This window comes from Choloepus didactylus, chromosome 21 (genome assembly GCF_015220235.1).
Source record: "Choloepus didactylus isolate mChoDid1 chromosome 21, mChoDid1.pri, whole genome shotgun sequence".
NCBI classification, from domain to species: domain Eukaryota; kingdom Metazoa; phylum Chordata; class Mammalia; order Pilosa; family Megalonychidae; genus Choloepus; species Choloepus didactylus.
Genome location: NC_051327.1, coordinates 2,795,008 through 2,815,999, shown reverse-complemented (window position 1 = coordinate 2,815,999; position 20,992 = coordinate 2,795,008). Strand labels below are relative to the sequence as shown.

General features: G+C 41.1%; 1 protein-coding gene across 1 annotated transcript in view; it reads left to right on the top strand.

The window, feature by feature from the left end:
• The window catches only part of HS3ST2 (heparan sulfate-glucosamine 3-sulfotransferase 2), a 132,121-nt gene extending 118,589 nt beyond the window's left edge, over positions 1-13,532 (top strand). The window contains exon 2 of the mRNA XM_037814688.1: positions 12,185-13,532. Within this exon, the coding sequence (XP_037670616.1) occupies positions 12,185-12,803 (619 nt within the window). The 3' untranslated portion in view covers positions 12,804-13,532. The remainder of the gene's footprint in view (positions 1-12,184) is intronic.
• The last annotated feature ends 7,460 nt before the right edge of the window (positions 13,533-20,992 follow it).

The window sequence follows — 20,992 nt, the reverse complement described above, 5'->3', positions numbered from 1 at the left end:
TCCTTTTTCTTTCTCTTTTGTCCTTCTGTCTTCTTTGACTCTTCCTCCTTCTTTGTGGAAGAAATGGAGATGTCCTTATATAGATAGTGGCGATAGTGGTGAATACATAAATATGTGACTATACAGGGAACGATTGATTGTTTACTGAGGATAGAATGTATGGTGTGTGAACAACCCAAATGGGTTGATGAAGGAATCTTGAGGGCACTAAATTGAGTGAAATAAGACAGACACATAAGGACAAATATTGCAGGGTCTCATTGATATGAATTAATTATAATATGTAAACTCATAGACATGAAATATAAGTTACCAGGATATAGAATGAGACTAAAGAATAGGGAGTGGTTGCTTATTATGAGAAGAATGTTTAACTAGGGTGAACTTAAATGTTTGGAAATGGACGAGGTGATGGTAGCACATTGTGAGAATAACTAACAGTGCTGAATGGTGTGTGAATGTGATGGAAAGGGGAAACTCCGAGTCACATGTGTCACCAGAAGGAAAGTTGGAGGTTAAAAGATGGGAATGTATAAAACAGTGAACCTTTGTGGTGGACAATGTCTGTGATTAGCTGTGCAAATATTAGAAATCTCTCATGAACTAGAATAAATGTATGACACTATAACTAGAAGTTAATAAGAGAGGGGCATATAGGAAAAAATATACCTATTGCAAACTATATACTACAGTTAGTAGTATTTTAACGTTCTTTCATCAACAGTAACAAATGTACTATACCAATACTATGAATCAATAATGGAGTAGGGAGTGGTGGTTAGGGGTATGGGAAGATTTGATTTTCCTTCTTTTGTCTCTATTTGTTTTCTGGAATAATGAAAATGTTCTAAACATTGAAAAAATATTGTGTTGATGGATGCACAGCTGTATGATGGTACCATGGGCAATTGATTGCACACTTTGGATCTTTGGATAATTATGAACAATCTCAATTAAAAATTTTTTTTAAATCCTAAAAAAAAAAAATTACAAACAAGCTTATCAAATCCTAGTTAGCACTGACCATGTGTACAGATTTGAAAGTGTTGTGGACCCTGGAAGAGCCATGATCTTTTAATCCAACCTTTTTGGGTGGAACCTTTTGATTGATTGTTTCCATGGAGATGTGACTCACCCAACTGTGGGTGAGAACTTTGATTAAATTATTTCCATGGAGATGTGACCCCACCCATCTGGGTGGGTCTTAATTAGATCACTGGAGTCCTTTAAGAGAGCTAATGGAAACAAGGAGCTCAGAGAACCTGAGAGAGACATTTTGGAGAAAAGCTAAAATTTGTAATCCAGAGTTTGCCCCCAGGAGAAGCTAGGAGCCAACATAGACCCAGATGCTTGGAGACACTGGGAGATACAGACAGAAGGACATTTGGAGATGCTAAGCTAAGAGATGAAGCCCAGTGTTTGCCTCAGAGAAGCTAAGAAAGGATCCCCCGACACTTAGAGCCAATCACCCTGGGAGAACAAGCAAGGTTGCACAGAGGCTGAGAGAGAGAAGCTAAGCGAGACAGAAGCCCAGAGACATTTTGGAGAAAGCCGTTTTGAAACCAGAACCAGGAAAACAGCAGATGCCAGCTACGTGCCTTCCCAGCTGACAGAGGTGTTTCAGATGCCATCGGCCTTTCTTCAGTGAAGGCATCCTTTTGTTGATGCCTTAGTTTGGACACTTTTATGGCCTTAGAACTAAATTTGTAACCTAATAAATCCCCTTTATGAAAGCCAGTCCATCTCGTATTTTTTATAATGGCAGCCTTAGCAAACTGGAACACCATAACAAATAAAATTCATTTCCACAAACCCTCCACTACTTTCCATATTCACCCCAGCTTTGTCCTACACATTCTTGCTTTTTATTCTATGAAAACGGTTCATTTTATTTTAGGACAAAACTACACTCCTTTCCTTAACAAAGCACATCCTATATATATTACATACATACATACCTTAAGTTACCAAAAAGATCTTTGAAACTGTGTTCAAACATCCTTGAAACTGTCTTCAAACATCCACAAAGAATAATAAATCTAATTATTCTTAAAATTTGTCAAAACAATAATTTAATTTTTTTAAACACAAACTTACATTTTTTATTATCTTAAAGAGCTAACAGATACAGTGCTAGCTTATTTTATCAGTGCCTGTATAAATCTAGGAAGAACCTATTCAACTACAATAAAATTGTATGCTTAAATTGCACTTAGCCATGACAGTTCAGAGGACATAGCTATTTTTAGGAGATGGTTTCCAAAAACTATTACTTTCTTCAGTTTACCATTTTATCAGTATTCCAGTGAGATATATTATGGATAATTTCCAAAATAGCTTTCTGGAGGCAAGTAGGGAGGGCTGGTTTAAAGCTGTGATTTAATTGCAGCCTTATAAAAGCGGCTAGCATTTTTCCATTCTTTCCATTTTTTGCAATAGAGTTGTTTGGTACGTAAGTCATCATAGGAATAGGAATAGGACTAGAATTTGCACTGCATTTTTGCAGCTGTATTTGCCCCCTGGTTGCCAGTGTTTTCCTCCGTATTTGCCTAAGAGTGACTAGGAATTTTAATTATACCCTAAACCTTTGGTCCTCCAGCAATTTCTTAACACAAGAAATGTTTTTTTTCCTCCTTTGGAGGTTAAAAACATCTTTGTTTTCATAATCCTAAAATTATGAACAACCTCAAAAGCATACTGACTCTGTTCTGGAAAACATACTACAATTGTTTAATTTGTCCCAACCATAGTTCAGAAAAACTTTTCCATAGCTATTGAGATCATTTTCCATAACCTATTGGACCTTTTGAAATTTGGCAATTAGATTTTATCCAATTACTCGCATTCCGAGGCTATAAATATTTTAACAATGATTTGTCTACTGTGGCTACTGCCACAAAGGTAGTATTAGGAAAAAAATAATTTTAAATTGGGGAGTGCCCTTGGAACAAATATGGCCTGTTCTGCAACATTTCTCCTATGCCTATTGTAACCAAGAAATAAAGAATTAACAAATGAGTATGATTACTGAATCATGATATGGATTTTTTTTCTTGCTATTTTGTAGAATAGACAGAAGTTAATACCTGAAATTACTAAAACTCGACTAGTCTCAGCCCTGTGTATATTTACTATTTAATGGTTATTTTAGCCTAGTCTCAGCCCTGTTTATATTTGGTATCGTAATGGTAACAATTCCACCTCCCCTTGTTTGAATCCATATAAACCCTGAGCTCCTTAGACTCGGGGAGACAGATTTTGGGGCCAGCAGGCCATCTGATCTACTCCATGCCTAGCAATAAACTCTTTCTCTCTTTGAAACCCTGGTGTCCTGGATTGGCTGCTCTGCATATCAGCAGAGAACCTCACATTTGTTCCATATCATTATCATTCCTAACTCCAGGCCCAATAGAAAGAATCCTAAATCAAACCCACATCTCTCCCATCTTTCTGTTACCAGACAAAGGAGGCGAATTCTCTGCCCAGTGTGCTCAAATGACCAATTCCTGAGACACCAAGGTTTCAAAGAGAGAGAGAGAGAGAGTTTATTGCTAGGTGCAAAGCAGATCAGATGGCCTATCAGCCCAAGAATCTGTCTTCCCAAACTGCAGTAATTCTGATAGTTTTATACTAACAAAACACAGACAGGTTTTAGGATAATTAACACAATGGCTCCAGATGATGTAATTAGAGGTGATCTAATTATTGAGCATGTGAAGACTAATTAAACGCTTAGTTACAGAATGTATGTAAGAAAATGGCAGCATTAATACAATGATGGGTGTGATTTTTAGTATAATAATGAAGTATGTCAATTATAGGTTAAAGTCTAAGCTACTGCCCGTGTCACGTGGGCCCATTTTGAATAGATACAGTTTTGGTTATCAAGATAATTTTGAAATTGGAGTAGGTTTGTTCTAAGCTAACCCAACGCCCTTTATTAATAAACGTTAGGGACTGTCTTTAGTGATCAGTGCTCATAAGACTCTAAAGTCAAAAAACCATAAAATGGGTACAAGTGAAGGTCAGTCACAAGGTTTTTAGAATCACAGGGGCACAAGATAAAGGCTATACAATCATTATCAGAGATCAAGGCAGCTGGATTACAGTTCAGAGATTTCAGCTATTTCCCTTTGACTAATACACCAGAAAGTAAAAAAGGAATATCTATTGTTCTGGTTTGCTAATGCTGCCTTTTTGCAAAACACCAGAAATGGATCAGCTTTTATAAAGGGGGTTTATTTGGTAACAAAGTTACAGTCTTTAGGCCATAAAGTTTCCAAGATAAGGCGTCAACAATCGTGTACCTTCAATGGAGGATGGCCAATGGCGTCCGGAAAACCTCTGTTAGCTGGGAAGGCACGTGGCTTGGCATCTGCTCCAGAGTTCTGGTTTCAAAATGGCTTTCTCCCAGGATGTTCCTCTCCAGGCTACAGCTCCTCAAAAACTTCACTCTTAGTTGCTCTTGGGGCGTTTGTCCTCTCTTAGCTTCTCCGAAGCAAAAGTTTGCTTTCAAAGGCAGTCTCCAAAAATGTCTCTGTAAGCTGCAGCTCCTCTCTCAGCTCCTGTGTGTTCTTCAAGGTATCCCTCTTGGCTGTAGCAAGCTTGCTCCTTCTGTCTGAGTTTATATAGTGCTCCAGTAAACTAATCATGCTGAATGGGCAGGGCCATACGTCCATGGAAATTACCCAAGCAGAGTTATCACCTACAGTTGGGTGGGTCACATCTCCATGGAAATACTCAATCAAAGAATTACAATCTAATCAAAACTAATAAGTCTGCCCACATAAGATTGCATCAAAGATGATGGCATTTTGGGGTACATAATACATCCAAACCAGCACATCTATATAATGATTAAGTCGTCATAATCATCCCTTAAATCCTAACTTCTTGGTTACATTTCTGCACCTAGCCCTTCCCCAGTAGCTGCCCTGACTGGTTTGTTCATCCTAGATAAGGGGCTTAATACACCCAGCTTTAAACAAGGCATGTAAAGGTTGAGCCACCAAAGAAAAACTAGGAATATAATTTTTACAATTTCCTACAAGGCCAAAAATGTCTTTTTAACTGACTGTTTTGGTCTTGGAAGGAGGGAAAGTTGGAATGCCTTGGACTCCTAGACTAGTCCACCGGGGCAGGGACAGGTGAGACAGAAAGAATGTGGCTAAAAGGGTTGGAATAATTATTTAAAAGAGGGTGGACTTGAAAATTTATTCCTTTTTCTGAAAGGACAGGAATATGTATGTCCCTTACTTCCTTTTCCTGGTCTGTTGAATCTGATTTTAAGAGTTTCAAGGGAGGGTGGTGGAATTTAAGACAGATAAGGTGGCCCTAGTATTGATCAAAGTTCCCATGCCCTTGTTTTAATTGTTTCCAGTTATCAGATCTATTTCACCTAAAGATGTCACCCGGACAATTGGAAAAGTCTCTGCCATTTCCTGAGGCTGCCCTAGCAGTTACATTGAAGGGCACTTTGGTTACCCAGAGAGCAAAGAGCATTAGAGGGGGATGCTATTGCTTTCAGCAAGGTCCATGTGGTTTCTTTCTAATGTCCTGGTTGTTTACACTAATTACAAGTACTATTGCCCTGAACGCTGGTGCTTAGAGGGGTTTTTCCCCCTTATTTAGATTCCTCTTTTCTCAGTTTTTTTCCCAAATAGTTTTGTCTGTCCAGATTTCTGCATGACCTTCACCAGCAGTCCTGTAAATTAATTGGTAAAGGTCTGAGTATCCAGGCTCATAAGTCTGAAATGATAAAAATGAACTTTTGCAAAACCCATTGAGTCTTCAGTAGGATTTGGGAAATCTTATCGTTATAGAGAGGAAGCTGGGCTAAGCCAGGACACAGAAGGGGAAGATAGGAGGAGTTCAAAGAGCACTAGAAACTCAGCTTCCCCCATTTCTGGGATTTCAGGAAAAAAAAAAAAAAAAAAAAAAAAAATATATATATATATATATATATATATATACACACACACACACACACACTGATTTATCTTTAAACAATTTGAAGAGAGCTCGCCTAGGAATTTTTGCTTGTTATTTTGGTATTACCATCTACAGGTAGGAAAAAAATACATAAAAAACAAACAGACAGACACAAATAGAAAGACACAAAAATAGAAACACAGAAATATATAAAATTCATGGCTTTGAAAAATAATTTTGCACCTTTCTGCAAATTCTTATTCTGATATAAAGACATGAAAGTTTGTAAATATGGATTTCATCCCATTTTTCCTTTTCTCAGTGCAAGTCTAATTGCAATTAAGAGACCCATTCTCTGGCCACTGTTCCACAGATTCTAATATATTGGGGCCAGGGCAGGTTACAGAAGAGTATTGTATTTCTCCTTTTATGGATTCATAGCTGAACACTGACCAATTAGTCAATATACATCTTAAAGGGCTACAATCAGGTGTACTATTTACACTTCCCATGATTATCTAAAGCAATAATTAATTTTACAATATTAACAAGTACTACTACAAACATAGTAATTACTACAAACATAGTACTAGTACTTTACTACTATTACTAGCACTTTACAGAGATCCAAATAAATCCAATAAACTGGAAATAAGCCAGAAATGGAGTGGTCAGAGCAAAGGTGATCATTCTGGGGGCAAAGGTGACCTCAGTTCAGGGAACTCGAACCCCATCTCCCCAACCAACTCCTGCCTCGATGACCTACACACCCAGTCCAGGAGTCGGGTCCAGATGCCATTTCTCCTCTGAAGTCTTGCTACACTCTGATGGCTCAGGGGCACCAGGAGAGCGAAGAGACCCCATTGTCGAGTCTCCAGACAAAAATGGTCTGGGTGGCCGCTCAGACTCAGTTGCCCCCATCAGGTTCCCAGTGTGCTCAGGCAGTGGCTTCCTAAGAATTCCACCAGAATTGTCAGAATTTGTTGCTGTAAATTGCAGATTCACTGCCCAATGCAAACTGAAATCAATACAGTGACACCAGTGCTTCAGGGAAAGGGCCAAGAAAGGAGACAAGAGTAAGAAAAGTTGCAAATCTGTCTCCCTAAGTCTAAAGAGTTTAGGGTTTTTATGGATTCACATGGTGGGGGTGATGGAGTTGTTACCATTACAATAACAAGTAACTAAGCTAAAATAGCTACTACAATAACAAGTATAAACACTGTAGTCAGCGGTTATAGTACCAGAAGGTAGATGCACAGAGAGCCATGAGATTACAAATAAGGGTACACAGAGGATGTGACTTCTGGTCTGGACTTGGTGAGATGAGTTAGATATTCATCAGGGTCAGAGAGACAAGATAGATGACCCAGACTCTTAAAAGAAAAACCCTCAGCAAGTGCAAAACACACATAAGAGTAGGACATCTTTGGGGGTGGATTTTGTGTTCCGCATGGCACTAACATTGAGTTACCAGGAAGTGTGAGAGATTAATTATAGAAAGGTAGGCAAGGGCCTTGAGTACCAGGAAATAGGATTTTATTCAAAGAAACAAATTGATTGTTGACATGATTATATTTGCATTAGAAATATTTACTTGGAGGCTACAGGATATGGAATGGATTAAAAGGGAAAAGGTAGCAAGGAAGAGATGATAAGGGCCTGAGGCCACATGAGGGGTTAGGAAAGAAGGGGAGAAACTTGAGTAGTTTGGGGAGATAAAACTTACAGAAATGAAAGACATTAGATTTGAGGAGGAGTCAAGAATGATTCTGAGGTTATTCTACTTGTGAGTGGATTCATGGTGGTATCATTTGCAAAACACAGGCAAGAGTGAGAAAGGTGGGGAGGAAAATGGTGAGTTCAGTTGTTGAGGTGAAGTATCCACTCCATGGACAGTTGGACATCCCAGTTTACAGCCTGGGAGAGTTTTAAGTTGGAGCTGCAGGTATAGGAGTTGTGAGTCAATAGGTCCTGGTGATGGTTAAAGGCTGGGGAAGGAATGAGGTCATCCAGAAAGAATATGTGCAATGAGAGAAGTGCAAGATAGACCAGAATGTTTGCAGGAGGTTCCAAAATGATTTGGAGACTTGAGTATTTGAATAGCGGCTTAGGTTTTAAAAACATAACTGGATTAGGCAGGTTGTTGGCTTCATTTATACCTCAAAAATATTGACTGAGATCTTATTTGTGCCATGGACTGTGGTAGATGCTGGGAATAGAGCTGCAAATAACATACACTCTATCCCTGCCCTTATGGAGCTTATAGTCTTGGGAGTGAGCTTAGCTTTCACAGAGAGGAGGAGAGGAAGCCAGGTTGTAAAATATAGGTTACTGGGTTGCAAGCAACAGAAATTGACTCTGACTAACACACTAGTAGTAATTTATTGGGAAGATGTGCCGTAACTCATAGAACCCAGTGGTAAGTGGAAGAATTAGGTCTCAGAAAAGTCAAGAACCAAGATAGCTCTGGGTACCTAGTAGCAGAAACAGCTGAATCCCTTCTGGATTCCTGTGTCTGGCTGAAAGAGCTCCGTTTTCAACCTTTATGACACATTTTCAGTCTTTATGATACAGTTGGCACTGATTGGCTTAACTTTGTTCATGCACCTACCCCTTGGCCCACTGAGATTTTATTCAAAGCAGGAGAGGCAATTAAAAAAAAAATCTAGGGACTATCAGATATAGAGAAAATTGTTGCTAACAGATTAAAACAACAGATGGAAGGTGAACAGTCCAGTGAGTGTTAGGCCATTCCTTCAGTAGTTTTTACAGAACTGCATAGAAAAGAAAGGAGACTGAAGCTTAAGAAGGTTGCAGGGTAAGAAAAAAGTTCAGCCATTTGTTAGCAGCTGAAAACAAGTAAGCAAAATTTAAACACTGACAGAAGTACTAAAAATGAGCTTCAAAGCAAAGTCTAATGCCCCCTCCCCAAAATATACCCAGAGTATAGAGATGTATATGCAGTCTCCTTGTACCTTATCATCACACAGGCATCCAGGAATCTATTCCAATGACAGAAGGAGAAATAAATAAGAGTGTTCTTTAGCAGGGTAGAGAAAATTTGAAGTACTCAGGAGTCATTTGACTCATGGAGTAATTGCTGTGATGTGGTTTAGCAGTCTGGTACTAATATCTTCCTTAGTATTGTATAATTTGGTTTTGCAGCTAATAGGCTGTTTTGGTTTGCCAGGAATCTATGACAAATACCACAGTGGGTTGGCTTAAACAACGAGCATTTATTGTCTCATGGTTTGGGAGGCTAGAAGTCCAGAATCAAGGAATCAGCAGGGCATTGCTCTCTCCCCAAAGTGTGTAGCATTTTGGTGCAATCCTTGGGGTTCCTTGGCTTGCATCTCTGCCATCTGTCACCTGGTGATCTGTCCCTGTTTCTACTCTTCTGGTTTCTGCTGCCTTCCCACTTCTGGCTCCTCCCTGTGGCTTTCTCTGACTCCTGGCTTCTGGTTTCAGTTCATTCTAAGACCTTCAGTAACACGGAATAAGACCCACCTGGATTCAGTTAGCCACTCCTCAACTAAAAATAACATCTTCAACAGGTCCTATTTACAAATAGTTTCCCACCTACAGAAATGCAGATTAAGATTAAGAACAAGTTTTTATTGGGGTACATAATTCAATCTACGTATGCCAATTAGGCATTAGGAGAGTAAGACTTCATGTTAGTGCACCACTGAGAGAATGATGTGATACTCTGAAGATTACTGAAATTGGTCAGAATTTTCTGAACTGGTAACAGAGAGATGTCCAGTAGGTGCTCCTACTGGCAAAAATTCATAGTTTCATAGTGAAATAATTTTGGGAAATGCTGCATTCTCACCCCTTCTCTTGGACATTCTTTAGTATTAAAGAATAAGGCACAGAAGTCTCTTTAATGATTTGACAAGTCGCCTCCTTTATATTAGGGAAGATCTTAATATCAGGAACCCCCAGCAAGTTTGGAAAGTCCTTAAAGAGAGTTTAGATGCACTTTATATTTATGTAATTTCAACTACTCTCTTACCATGAAGACCAATACCTAATTACAATGTGTGCCAAGGTCATAATATGATATGGCCAGATTCTGAAGAAAGTTCAGCCAAAGAAGAATTCTATTCAAGTACACTAATAATTCTTCTCAAGAATTCTATTCAAGTATAGCTAATAATGCTAACCTATTTTAAAAAATTATTGGCCCATTCAGTACTTTTACATTCCATTAAAACTATTGACTCACAAGATTCCATTATAGATCCTGGCCCTAGAAGCAAAATACCAGTTGCTTCAACATAGTTACATAGTGAACTTGAAAATTCAAGGGGATAATGAGCAGGGTTGCAGGGAAGGCAGAAAGAGAAGAGATCTGAGAGCATGGGTGGGCAAGTGAGTGAGCCCCTGCATACCTTGTTCTCTGAAACTAATGGGAAGTGCTCAGAATGGCAGCAGATAAAGGTCAGTTCCAAGACGAAGGAGGGGAAAGGAAGGAGTTAAGGTATAATGGCTCATAACTTTGTAATGTAGTGGTTGACTGTTGTCTATGGAGAGTAGGGTGTAAGAAGTAAGGCTGGAGCTTATGGTGAAAGTTTGGAATACCTACTATGAAGAATGATATGGGAGCCTGTACTGTTCAATAATTAATAAATATCTATTAATACATATATAAAAGATCCGATTGTCTCCAATGTTTAACAGCCAGGGAGAGAATTAGAAAGACTGAAAGATTGGACAGATGCCTTATTAGAGACTGATGATGATGATGATGATGATGATGATGATGATGTTGAAATGATTATTCATTGGGTCCAGGGTGGGAGGGAGGTATAGAGTAAGATCGAGAAGCTCATAGGAGAACTTGAAGATCTGGTATAATGAGATTGAGACTGTGTGAAAGGTAGAAAGGAATAAGGTTACAACCCTAGAATGGAGATTCAGAGTTAACCATTTCAGAATGAGAGCAATTCCAATGACAAAACTCAAGGTATGGCCATGAGAAAGGTTGCTAAAGGGAAATGAAAATGGAAATATTTGGAGTAGTAGAGAAGCTCAAAGAACGGTGAGGCTAGGTTATTGGATGGAGGTGATGATATGAGCTGAGAAGGAAACCAGGAACCAGGAATCTATATTCCAAAAGAATGTGGGGGATAAATGCTCTGGGGGGGGGGGTGGCAATTCATAGTGGCAGGATTGGGAAAAGGATGGTCTATCGATGGTTCTCAACTCTGTCTTCACATTAGAATTAACTGGAGGAGCCTCCAAAAAAATCCATATCAAAGTATTTTTAATTAATTGGTCTAGGATGGGGGCTAGACAGCTGTATTTTTTTAAAAAAAGTCTCTCAGGTGGTTATAATGTGTAACCAAGATTAAAAAAAAAAAAAAAAAAAAAAAAGCAAACTAGTTTAAGGAAGCAGTAGTGATTGAAAACCAGGAATGCTCCACTCCAACACAGCCAAAGGTTTCATACGTAGAGACTTCGGCGTCTCTCACCGTCATCAAAGTCTCAAGCAGAGCCCAGAAATTAAAAAGTAAGGGAGAAAGGGGTTGAGATCCTAACCTGGAGTTCTGTGCTTCTTCAAGTTTATACAAAGGATGTATTTCATATGATTTTTAGCAGGAGAGGATGACAGAACTCATTTCTAAAACAGCTGCTATTCCTGAGAAACAAGCTTTTTGTCCCCAAAAGCTTTTCTTAACATATTTGGAGAAATATCTTTTGCTGGAGCACTATTGAATGTCTTCCTTTTATTTTTTAATATAGCATAAGCACATTAAAAAAATCAAACGGTGTAAAAGGTTATACAAATTAAAGGTAATTTTCATTTATCTCTGACCTCCTAGCTCTACCTCCAGCCCCCAAGCCCCTATCTATAAGCAACTGCCTTTATGGGTTTCTTGTGCATCCTTCCGAGGTATACACTCTGTAACTTGTCTTTTCTCACCTTTTTCACTCTATCTTGGAGAACATTCCATCTTGGTACATACTGATCTACCTAGCTCTATTAATTGGCTATTCCAAAATTTATTTAACATATTGATAGATATTTAGAATGCTTCCAGTCTTGAAGCAAACCTATTAAAGGGAAAAAATCAACAAGAGTTAACGTGGGGTCTTCTCCAGGGGTGGGAAGACAGGCTCAAATATTACAGAAGCGAGGAGGGGGCTCACTGGAGAGCTGGGTGAAGGGAGATGGTCTCACTGTGCCTGAGGCCGGGTGCTCCAGGGAAGCTCTGTCTGATGATGTGGTGCTTCTGTCCCACAGGAGCCTGATGCCCAGGACCCTGGAGAGCCAGATAACGCTGGAGAAGACACCCAGCTACTTCGTCACCCAAGAGGCCCCGCGACGGATCTTCAACATGTCCCGAGACACCAAGCTCATTGTGGTGGTGCGGAACCCCGTGACCCGCGCCATCTCGGATTACACCCAGACGCTCTCCAAGAAGCCCGACATCCCCACCTTCGAGGGCCTCTCCTTCCGCAACCGCACCCTGGGCTTGGTGGACGTGTCGTGGAACGCCATCCGCATCGGCATGTACGTGCTGCACCTGGAGAGCTGGCTGCAGTACTTCCCCCTGGCTCAGATCCACTTTGTCAGTGGCGAGCGACTCATCACTGACCCCGCCGGCGAGATGGGGCGGGTCCAGGACTTCCTGGGCGTTAAAAGGTTCATCACGGACAAGCACTTCTACTTCAACAAGACCAAAGGATTCCCTTGCCTGAAAAAAACAGAATCGAGCCTCCTGCCTCGATGTCTGGGCAAATCAAAAGGGAGAACTCATGTACAGATAGATCCTGAAGTGATAGACCAACTCCGGGAATTTTATAGACCTTATAATATTAAATTTTATGAAACTGTTGGGCAGGACTTCAGATGGGAGTAAGCCACGGAGATTCAAGGACTCTCATCTTCCGTGAGGTTTACGCTTGGAGCCTGTAATCTAACAAACGTGGGCTCCAGCCCCTTTCCCGCCTTGGGTTCCATCGTTCTAGAACAGGGGTGCCCATATAAGACCAAGAGACCAGGGGTTCCTGCCACTAGCTCTCCCCAGCCTGTCAAAGCAAAGTTGATCTGCTTCTGGTGTATTAGGTCAATTTCAGAATCACTCTTCCTTCAGCCTATAAGAGGCCATGGGAAATTGCTTTAGGAAGAGTGCATCTTCTGATAATGATAGATACTTTAAGTGGTGATAGTTCTGTTGCAATGAACACCACAGTCTGTCCTTGTAACTGTCCACCCCAGAGTGGGATTGTTCATTCCAAGCGGCATGTACCTTCCCTCTGAGCTTAACTTCCCTGAGCCGCCCTGGGTGTTGGGATGGGAGACCCATCCTTGGTCCTCCCAAGACCTTAGCAGCTCATCAAGAAATTGCAAAGCAGGAGGCACCTCTGGCCATTCCTAAGAGGTGGACATTTTGGTGATGAAATAAGTCAGTGATTTCAAAGCTGTGGTCTCAACTGTGCTTAAAAGGGTACTGTCTTTGAAAACCACTTTGTGACATCCCCTCCTCCCTCTGGACAAAAGCACATAATTCTTCTGTTACGGGTACTTTCCTTACGCGAGCTTTCATGTTCAGCATGCGATTAAATCATGCTTGTCCATGTGAAATAAATATGGCTCTCCCGTGTCCTTAATGCTGGGCTTTTTTCTGTAAGCCAGGCCTGGAGTACGGTTCATTCATTCAGTTTGTCCCAGTGCAAGATGGGAGCTGGGGCTGGGGTGGTCTGGGCGGGCATTGAAGGGTGCAAAGACTGAATAGGGGAGTGTTAAGGGATAGAGATGGGAAAAAGAAGTTCTTGCTGGAGAGATGGGGAAGAAAGACCATGTGGAGATCTGTAGGAATGGCAACATTTAGAAGCATAAGTCCAACTGTGTCAATTTCCTGCTTAGAAGCTTTATTCAGGAGGACCAAACTGGAGGCTCAAGGGCTTATGGGACATCAGATATGTTTTTGCTTGGCCAGCATGATGTTTTGAAATAATTGCCAACATTCAAAAATTGATAGCATTTTTATAAAAACGTGGATTTCCAGCTCCTTATTAAAAGAAGAAAAAAGAAAAGGGAAATTTTGCTACTCTGAGCCTCCACTCCAGCATGGCAACAATTGATTGCCACCTTTGTATGGGGCATGCACTCCCGGTTTTGCAGTCCCCACCTAGCCCACTTCACTGATTGGCATCATCTGCCTGGCAAAGGCATTTGCGTTTGCAACCCTGCTTTAGGTGTGTCCCATAACCTCAGAATAAATCCATATCCTCCAGCATGGTGCCCAGCGTGACCCATATTGCAGTTTCAGACTCATCTCCAGCTTCTTCTCCCTCATCTTCTGATACAACTTTACACAACTATTTGCCTGTTCTTTACTTTTTTCAAGTCTCTATGCCTTTGCTTGGAATGCTTCACCCCACCCCACCCCCATCCCTTCTCCACCTAATGAAAACCCATTATCCCAGTAAGAAAACTTGACTCAAGTGTCCACTTGCTTGATATTTGTGAAGCCTTCCCCAGCCAAGCTGAGGTATTAGCTCACTCTTCTGTGTTCACTTGATAATTTGGATGTATCTCTATTATAGCTTTTATCATACTAGATTATTTGTGTAAATCACTTTCTCCACCATAGAACACAGGGTAAAAATTGTATCTTGCTAGCATGCAAAAGGCACATACTAAATGTTTGATGGATAAATTTATGAGTAGATGAATAGAAGTTGGAGGCCTGCGGACATGGATGGGGATGTCCCAAGGAGTTTCATTTCTTGGGCATGCTTTCCAGAAGGCTCCATTGTACCTGTAGGAGGTGGGGAAACAGTGCTCAGCCACCAGGGACCACTTTACCTTTGCTTGTTCTGTCAGGCATGGTGGAAGATCCCTAAAACCAGGCCCTGATTCACAAGGGGGGAAGGCACAAAAGTCTAAGATGTTAGCTCCATGCCTTAAACCGTCTTCCTGACCCAAGTATCTTATAGTAGATCAAATGACATTCCACTAAGGAAAGTCAGCTCTAAGTGTCTGCCCCCTTTGTGCTTTCCCCATGGGCATTTCCCAATGGGCATGGAGAAGAGGCAGGAAGTCAGCGGGAGCCACTACTGCCCAGAAGCTGAAAGATGGGTTGTATGTGGAAATTAGTAAATTACCCTTATACATTCCCCATCTAGATGTATGTTATGTCCTGTGGTCTTAGGCTGTGTGGTGGCCAAAGTTGTATCCAAAGGGCAACAGAATTATGTTAGGACACAAAGAAAATCCAAGAAAGAGTTGATGAAATTTGCTTGTTTATCCTGATTATAGAGAATCTAGTCAGAATTGATGAAAATTCTGAATTTTGTATGCATAAATGCAGCCTTATTCCTTTGCATGACAAGCATTCTCAGACCACCTCTTAAGTAACCTCTAAGTATTGTCTGCTTTAATGAATAGGTAAGAGTCCATTGTAATCAGCATATCAATCATTTTATGCAAATGAAAGATGCTAAAGTACCTTAAAAATCCTAGTTTAAATAAGTGAAATCTGGTATATTTGAATCTGCTCAGAAAACTCTGATTTTTAATCCAGTACAGATGTCCTGTTTAGCCCAGGCTGCCCCAGGGCAAAGTAGCACAAGTTCCAAATTAGTATGGTTTAAATAGATTAAGTTTGACTCTTCAATCTGAGACTAGAAAGGCCCCGTGGTGTGTGTGTGTGTGTGTGTGTCTGTGTGTGTGTTAGGATTTGGTTAAGCTGCTGAAACAGGGTCCAAAGTGTCAGTGCCTTTAAAGATTGAAGTTTGTTTCCCTCTCACTAAAAGTCTAGAGTATATGGTAGTTTCATAATATCAGACACTCAGGTTACTTCCTCTTAGTCTGTAAGATGCAAGATGGCTCACCCCATGTCTGCACTGCACTTGGCAGGAAAAGAGTGTACAAATAAATGAAGATCATACAAAAGAGGACAAACATAGGCTATTTATTCAGAGCTTGCTGTAACAAGGGAGTAAGCCACCATCACTTGAGTTGGGGGGAGACTCAAAGGCAGGCAGACAGGGGAGTGGGAAAGCTTTATAATGGAAAAAATGAAAAGCTTCAGCTGTGTTCTGATTGAAAGTTGTTACCCTAGGGAAGCTGAGGGTGGGCCAACTAGAAGTGGGTTTAGGGAGCATATTTGGCTTTCTCTGGTTGGTTGGTCCTGAGTTGGAAGCAGGGAAGCTGGCAGTCATTGACCAAGTTCTGACATCTCTGGGTAGACTGCTGCAAAGGTTGCAGTTTGGTTTCCTGGGCTGGTTGCTGCAGAAGTTGTGGGACAGAGTTCTATTGTCATATATGTCTGGCCATTGTCCATTTGTACATTCAGACTCTCAGGAACAAAGGGGATTCAGTATCCCTTCTAATCAAAGTCTCCCACCATTGTGAATGGTGGCCCTTAGGGTTGTGCATGGTAGTAGTGCTACTTCCACTCACATCCCCTTAGGTAAAACTTGGTCTCTTGGTCACTCATAGATGCAGGGGTTATGTTAAGAAGTGTAATCTCTAATTTGGATAGCCATGTGCTCAGCTAAAAAATTGATTATTTTCCTATTGGAGAAGGAGAGAACAGATATTGGGGAGCATCTAGTTGTCTTGGGTGCATAACCTTATCCATGTATCAATGCCCTCATGTGTGTCTGGTCCCTCTGTGTATCTGAGGCTCTATGAGTATCAGTATGTGAGTGCACTTCTCCATTCATATTGGAGTGTGAACATACCTGTGTCAGTCCCTGCTTTTTTTTCCCTGCCTCTATATAGAGACAATCTGGTGGAGAAGAAAGCACAACTTTGGACCCCAAGAAGTCTGAGTTTGAATCCTTCCCCTGCTACTTCTTACTGTATGAACTTGGGCAAATTACTTAACTTCTCTGAGCCAGTTTTATGATCAGTAAATTGAGAAATAAATTGCATCTACAATAAGGGTTTTGTTGTAAAGATTAAGTGAGAAAAGTACATTTCTAATGTACTTTTTTAGGTGCTCAATTTGTATTCCCTTTATTCCTACTTGTTTAGTTATTGGCAGTGTATTCTCTCATAGGTCCTCCACTCCTAGAGGCTTGATCAGCTGCAGTCTGATAGAACCAAGCACACAGCAATTTCCTCCATCCTGTCTCTTCCACTGTGCCTTGGAATTAAGTTACTCTCACCACCCGTGATCAAGTGGCTGAGTCTAAACTGCTGAGCTCTGCAGTATCTGGCCAAATAACCCAATATCAATTGCCCCCATGTTAAAGTGATCATTCACTTTGGTTTTCCCAGGACAGATCCAGTTTATACATGTTGTCCAGAGTAATCATGAACATTGACCTTTCCACTCTCAATGGTGCCCCAGTTTGGTGGTAAATCTTGGGTGTCCTTATGGCCCTGAAGCCAAAGTTGTCCCTATGTTGTGCTCATGATTGCCTAGACCCTGGTCTAGTCTTCTCCTTCTTTGATTCTGACCATTTTCCATATCTATTCCTCTGATCTTACCCTCAGCTCCAATACAGCTTATTCTCCTAAAGGTTTGATTCTCAAGATATCATGGCTGGCTCCTCACCTTCCAGTTCTCAGCTCGAATATCCACCAAACATTGCCCTTCCTCTCTCCTAAGTCATTCCCAATTCTGTAATTCTGTTTTCCTTCCTTTAGAGTACTCACCACTATCTGAAATTCTATATTAGTTTACTTGTTGGATATCTTTATCCCCCAATGGTCTTAAGCTTCATGTGAGCAGAAACCATGTCCATCTTCTTCAGCATAGTAGGTACTTAATAATTATTTGAGTAAATGAATGAAGTACTGGGACCCTACTCTGGATGCTAGCCTTTTTGACCATCACGCAACCTCAAGAACAGGCCCTCATCTCTATCTTATACTTGGGGAACCTTGGGTTTCTTGGGATATTTACTGCCATTACTAGCCTATTCAGTGCCTCTGTGGGAATTAGAATAGGCATTCTCTCTTGGTGAGTAGATGAGAAAGAGGTATGTCTTGGAAGTGGGCACAGCTCTTTGGGTACACAGCATGGTGAATGGAGTGTAGGTTGAATTTCAGCCCCCACTCCTCCACCCCTGCCAACACCTTTGGGTAGGGCACAAACAGCACAATCGTGCATAGCAGCCTTCACTGCCATTCCCCACCTATTCATTGGGGTACCCTAATTCTGAGTGCTTCTGCCTTTGGACACCCAAGATGTTATCTAGTCTCCCAGCTCCTTGCTCTGACTTCAATTGGTTCCCCGAGCCTACTGATGTGATATTTAGTGATTCATACTTCACATTCAATCCTTCTGATATGTACATGCCTGTGCCTTTATGTATGGGTTGTGTCTTCTTGTGTGTGTGTGGGTGGGGTTCTATCTCTTACCTATAATCCTCATATACATTTATTAATAATTTAAAATATTCAACAAATATATACTGAGTGTTTGCCACTGTAGAGTATGGAGATAACAGCTAGCATTTACTGAGTTTTCTGTGTGCTAGGCATCATGCTAAGTGCTTTTCATGTCTTATCTTACAACAACCCTATGACGCACGTACTACTTCAAAGTGTAGGAAATGCAAGGCATTGGGGTGTAGCAGTTAGGAGGCTGAGTTCTAACCCTTGCTCACTTACTCTCTTGCTTTGAGAACCTGAGCAAGTGATTTTAAGCTCTCTGTGCTTCAGTTACCCCATCTATAAAATGGGGTGCTGATAATAGTACCAACATCGTGGTGGTTTTATGAGGATTAGATAAGTTAATTCATGTGAAGTGCTTAGAATCACATTCAAAAGTGATAACTGATATTGATATTATCCCCTTTGTTGAGGTGAGGAAACTGAGGCTGAGAAAAGTGGAGGAAACAGTCTCAAGTTCATGCAAGTGACAGAACCAGTCAAACCAGGCATCACTCACAATGCTCCACAGCACTCCACATGCTTACTCGCTGCAGTGTGGGCACTGTCCTGGAGCAGTTCACACGGGACGCATTTAAGACTGTGAGTCAAGTGCAACAATAAAAGCAAAGACAGGACTCAACAGTAGCACAAAGGAGGAAGACATAACAGAGGATCAGCAGGGACTTCATGAAGAAAGAAATGGAGCTCCTTCCCACTCCTCTTCCATTTACGACAAATATCATGACCTCTTGGATGAAGTTCAGTATGTTTATTAGACATCACAGGGGCAATGGAATTTTATCTTCCAGGAATGAGGACATAATGTGGTCCACTCCTCAAATTCGGTGAAGAACCTACCAGATGAAATACACACAAGAAAATTAGTGATTGATGGCATTTCACTCATTGAGCCTCATTGAACACAGGTGTACTAGCCAGGCACTACAGATGTGCAATAGTATTGGTCTAATGTGCCATAGTGTTGGTCTTGGTTTCTGCTCTTACGTAGCTTCCAGTCTAATGAGGATGAGAGTCACACTGGCAATTACTATATACTGTAATAAACTGAAACTCAGTGATGAGGGAGGGGCACATGGAACAGAATAGGGATTTTCCTGGGAAGTCAAGGCAGGAGGAAATTATTGACAATGGAGTCATGTCTCAAAGGAGGAGAAGGAATTAACCTTTTGGAGAAGAGTGTTCCATGCCTCTCTGAACCACCCCCCGCCCAGGACTATCCTGCATAATTTCCATAGAAATGTGATTTTTCCAGGTGGGGGGTATTGGGACCAAGGATTGATGGCACTGGGCTAAATTCTGGTCACTAGAACTTGACCCCTGGGCCCATCTATACTATGGCTCAACTCAAGGACTACTCTCAGTTTTTCCACAGATTCAGGTGAACCCTCACACCTACCTACCTGTACCAAGGACAGAAATGCAGATCTATCCCTTTCCTTGGAAAAGATGGGGCACTGGCCAACTTAGACTCTTTCCAAGGGAGATGAATGCAATATCCTCACTCTATTACCTCACCTCCTGGTGCCCAGTCCCTGAGATCTGAAGAACTATTTCAGGACAATAAAGAGATATACCAGTGGCCAATAAAGAGATATACACCTAACACTGTGACAATGAACTTGGTTTTTCATTTCCTGATAAAAACAATATGTTTCTTTTACCATTTGAAAAAAAGAACAAGTTACAGCCCCAAAACAAACATAACAAATTTTATTCCATTTTTCCAGTGTGAAATGGAAATATGAATATGCCACTTAAGAACTATATTCTTAACTGGTTTTTACTGACAACAGTGGCTTAAACAAATTATGGATTTATTCTCTCAAATTAAAGAATCCTAGAGGTGGGATAGGCCAGGGCTGTTACAGCAGCTCCAGTAAGTTATCAGAGATTCAGGCTCCTCTGTCTTTCTGCTACTGCACAATCCATAGTCCATGGCTTCCATCCTCATGGTCCTAGATGGCTGTTAGTGCTCCTGCCACCGCATTTATGTTCCTGACAGAAAGAAGATGAAAACAGAGAAGTAAATGACACTCCTTCAAGTTAAGTCATTCCCTTTTAAGAAAATTTCCCTGAAATCCTACCCGCTAACTCTTGCTTACATCTACCGGCTACCCCTAGTTATAAGGGAGGATCTTAACTAAATGGTTGCCCCCTTGAAAGGAAAACCAAACAACCAGGGTCATGATGCCAAGGAAGAAGAGAAGAGTGGATGTTGAGAATAACAGCCTCTGTTACAATGTAACTCCAAAGTAACTCCAGAATCTCCCACATTTGAAATTTCCTGTTTGTCTCACCATCCCTTCTGCTATCTTCTCCCAGTAGCAACTTCTCCCTGCCCTCATCGCCAGGGCATTGCTGGTAAACTGGCTCTCCCAGGGAGAGGAGAACTTCTGATTTGTATTGTTTGCCAATTCCCCTGATGCAAACGTTCCTATCATGGTCAATTTCAAGCTGCCAGTGTGACATCACTGAAATCAGAGTTGGGAAGAAATATGCACAGGCAACTCTCAGGCGTCAGTGTTAGTCAGCTTTAGCACAACACCACAGAACCTCTTAGCTCCCGGATTTCCTAGCCAGGAAACACCTAAGAGAAAAAATCAGAGGCCCTGGAGTTTTGTTATGCACTTGTGTGCCTGATGCCTGCATTTCAGCTGAGCTCTGGGCAGTGGACCAACCATATTTTCA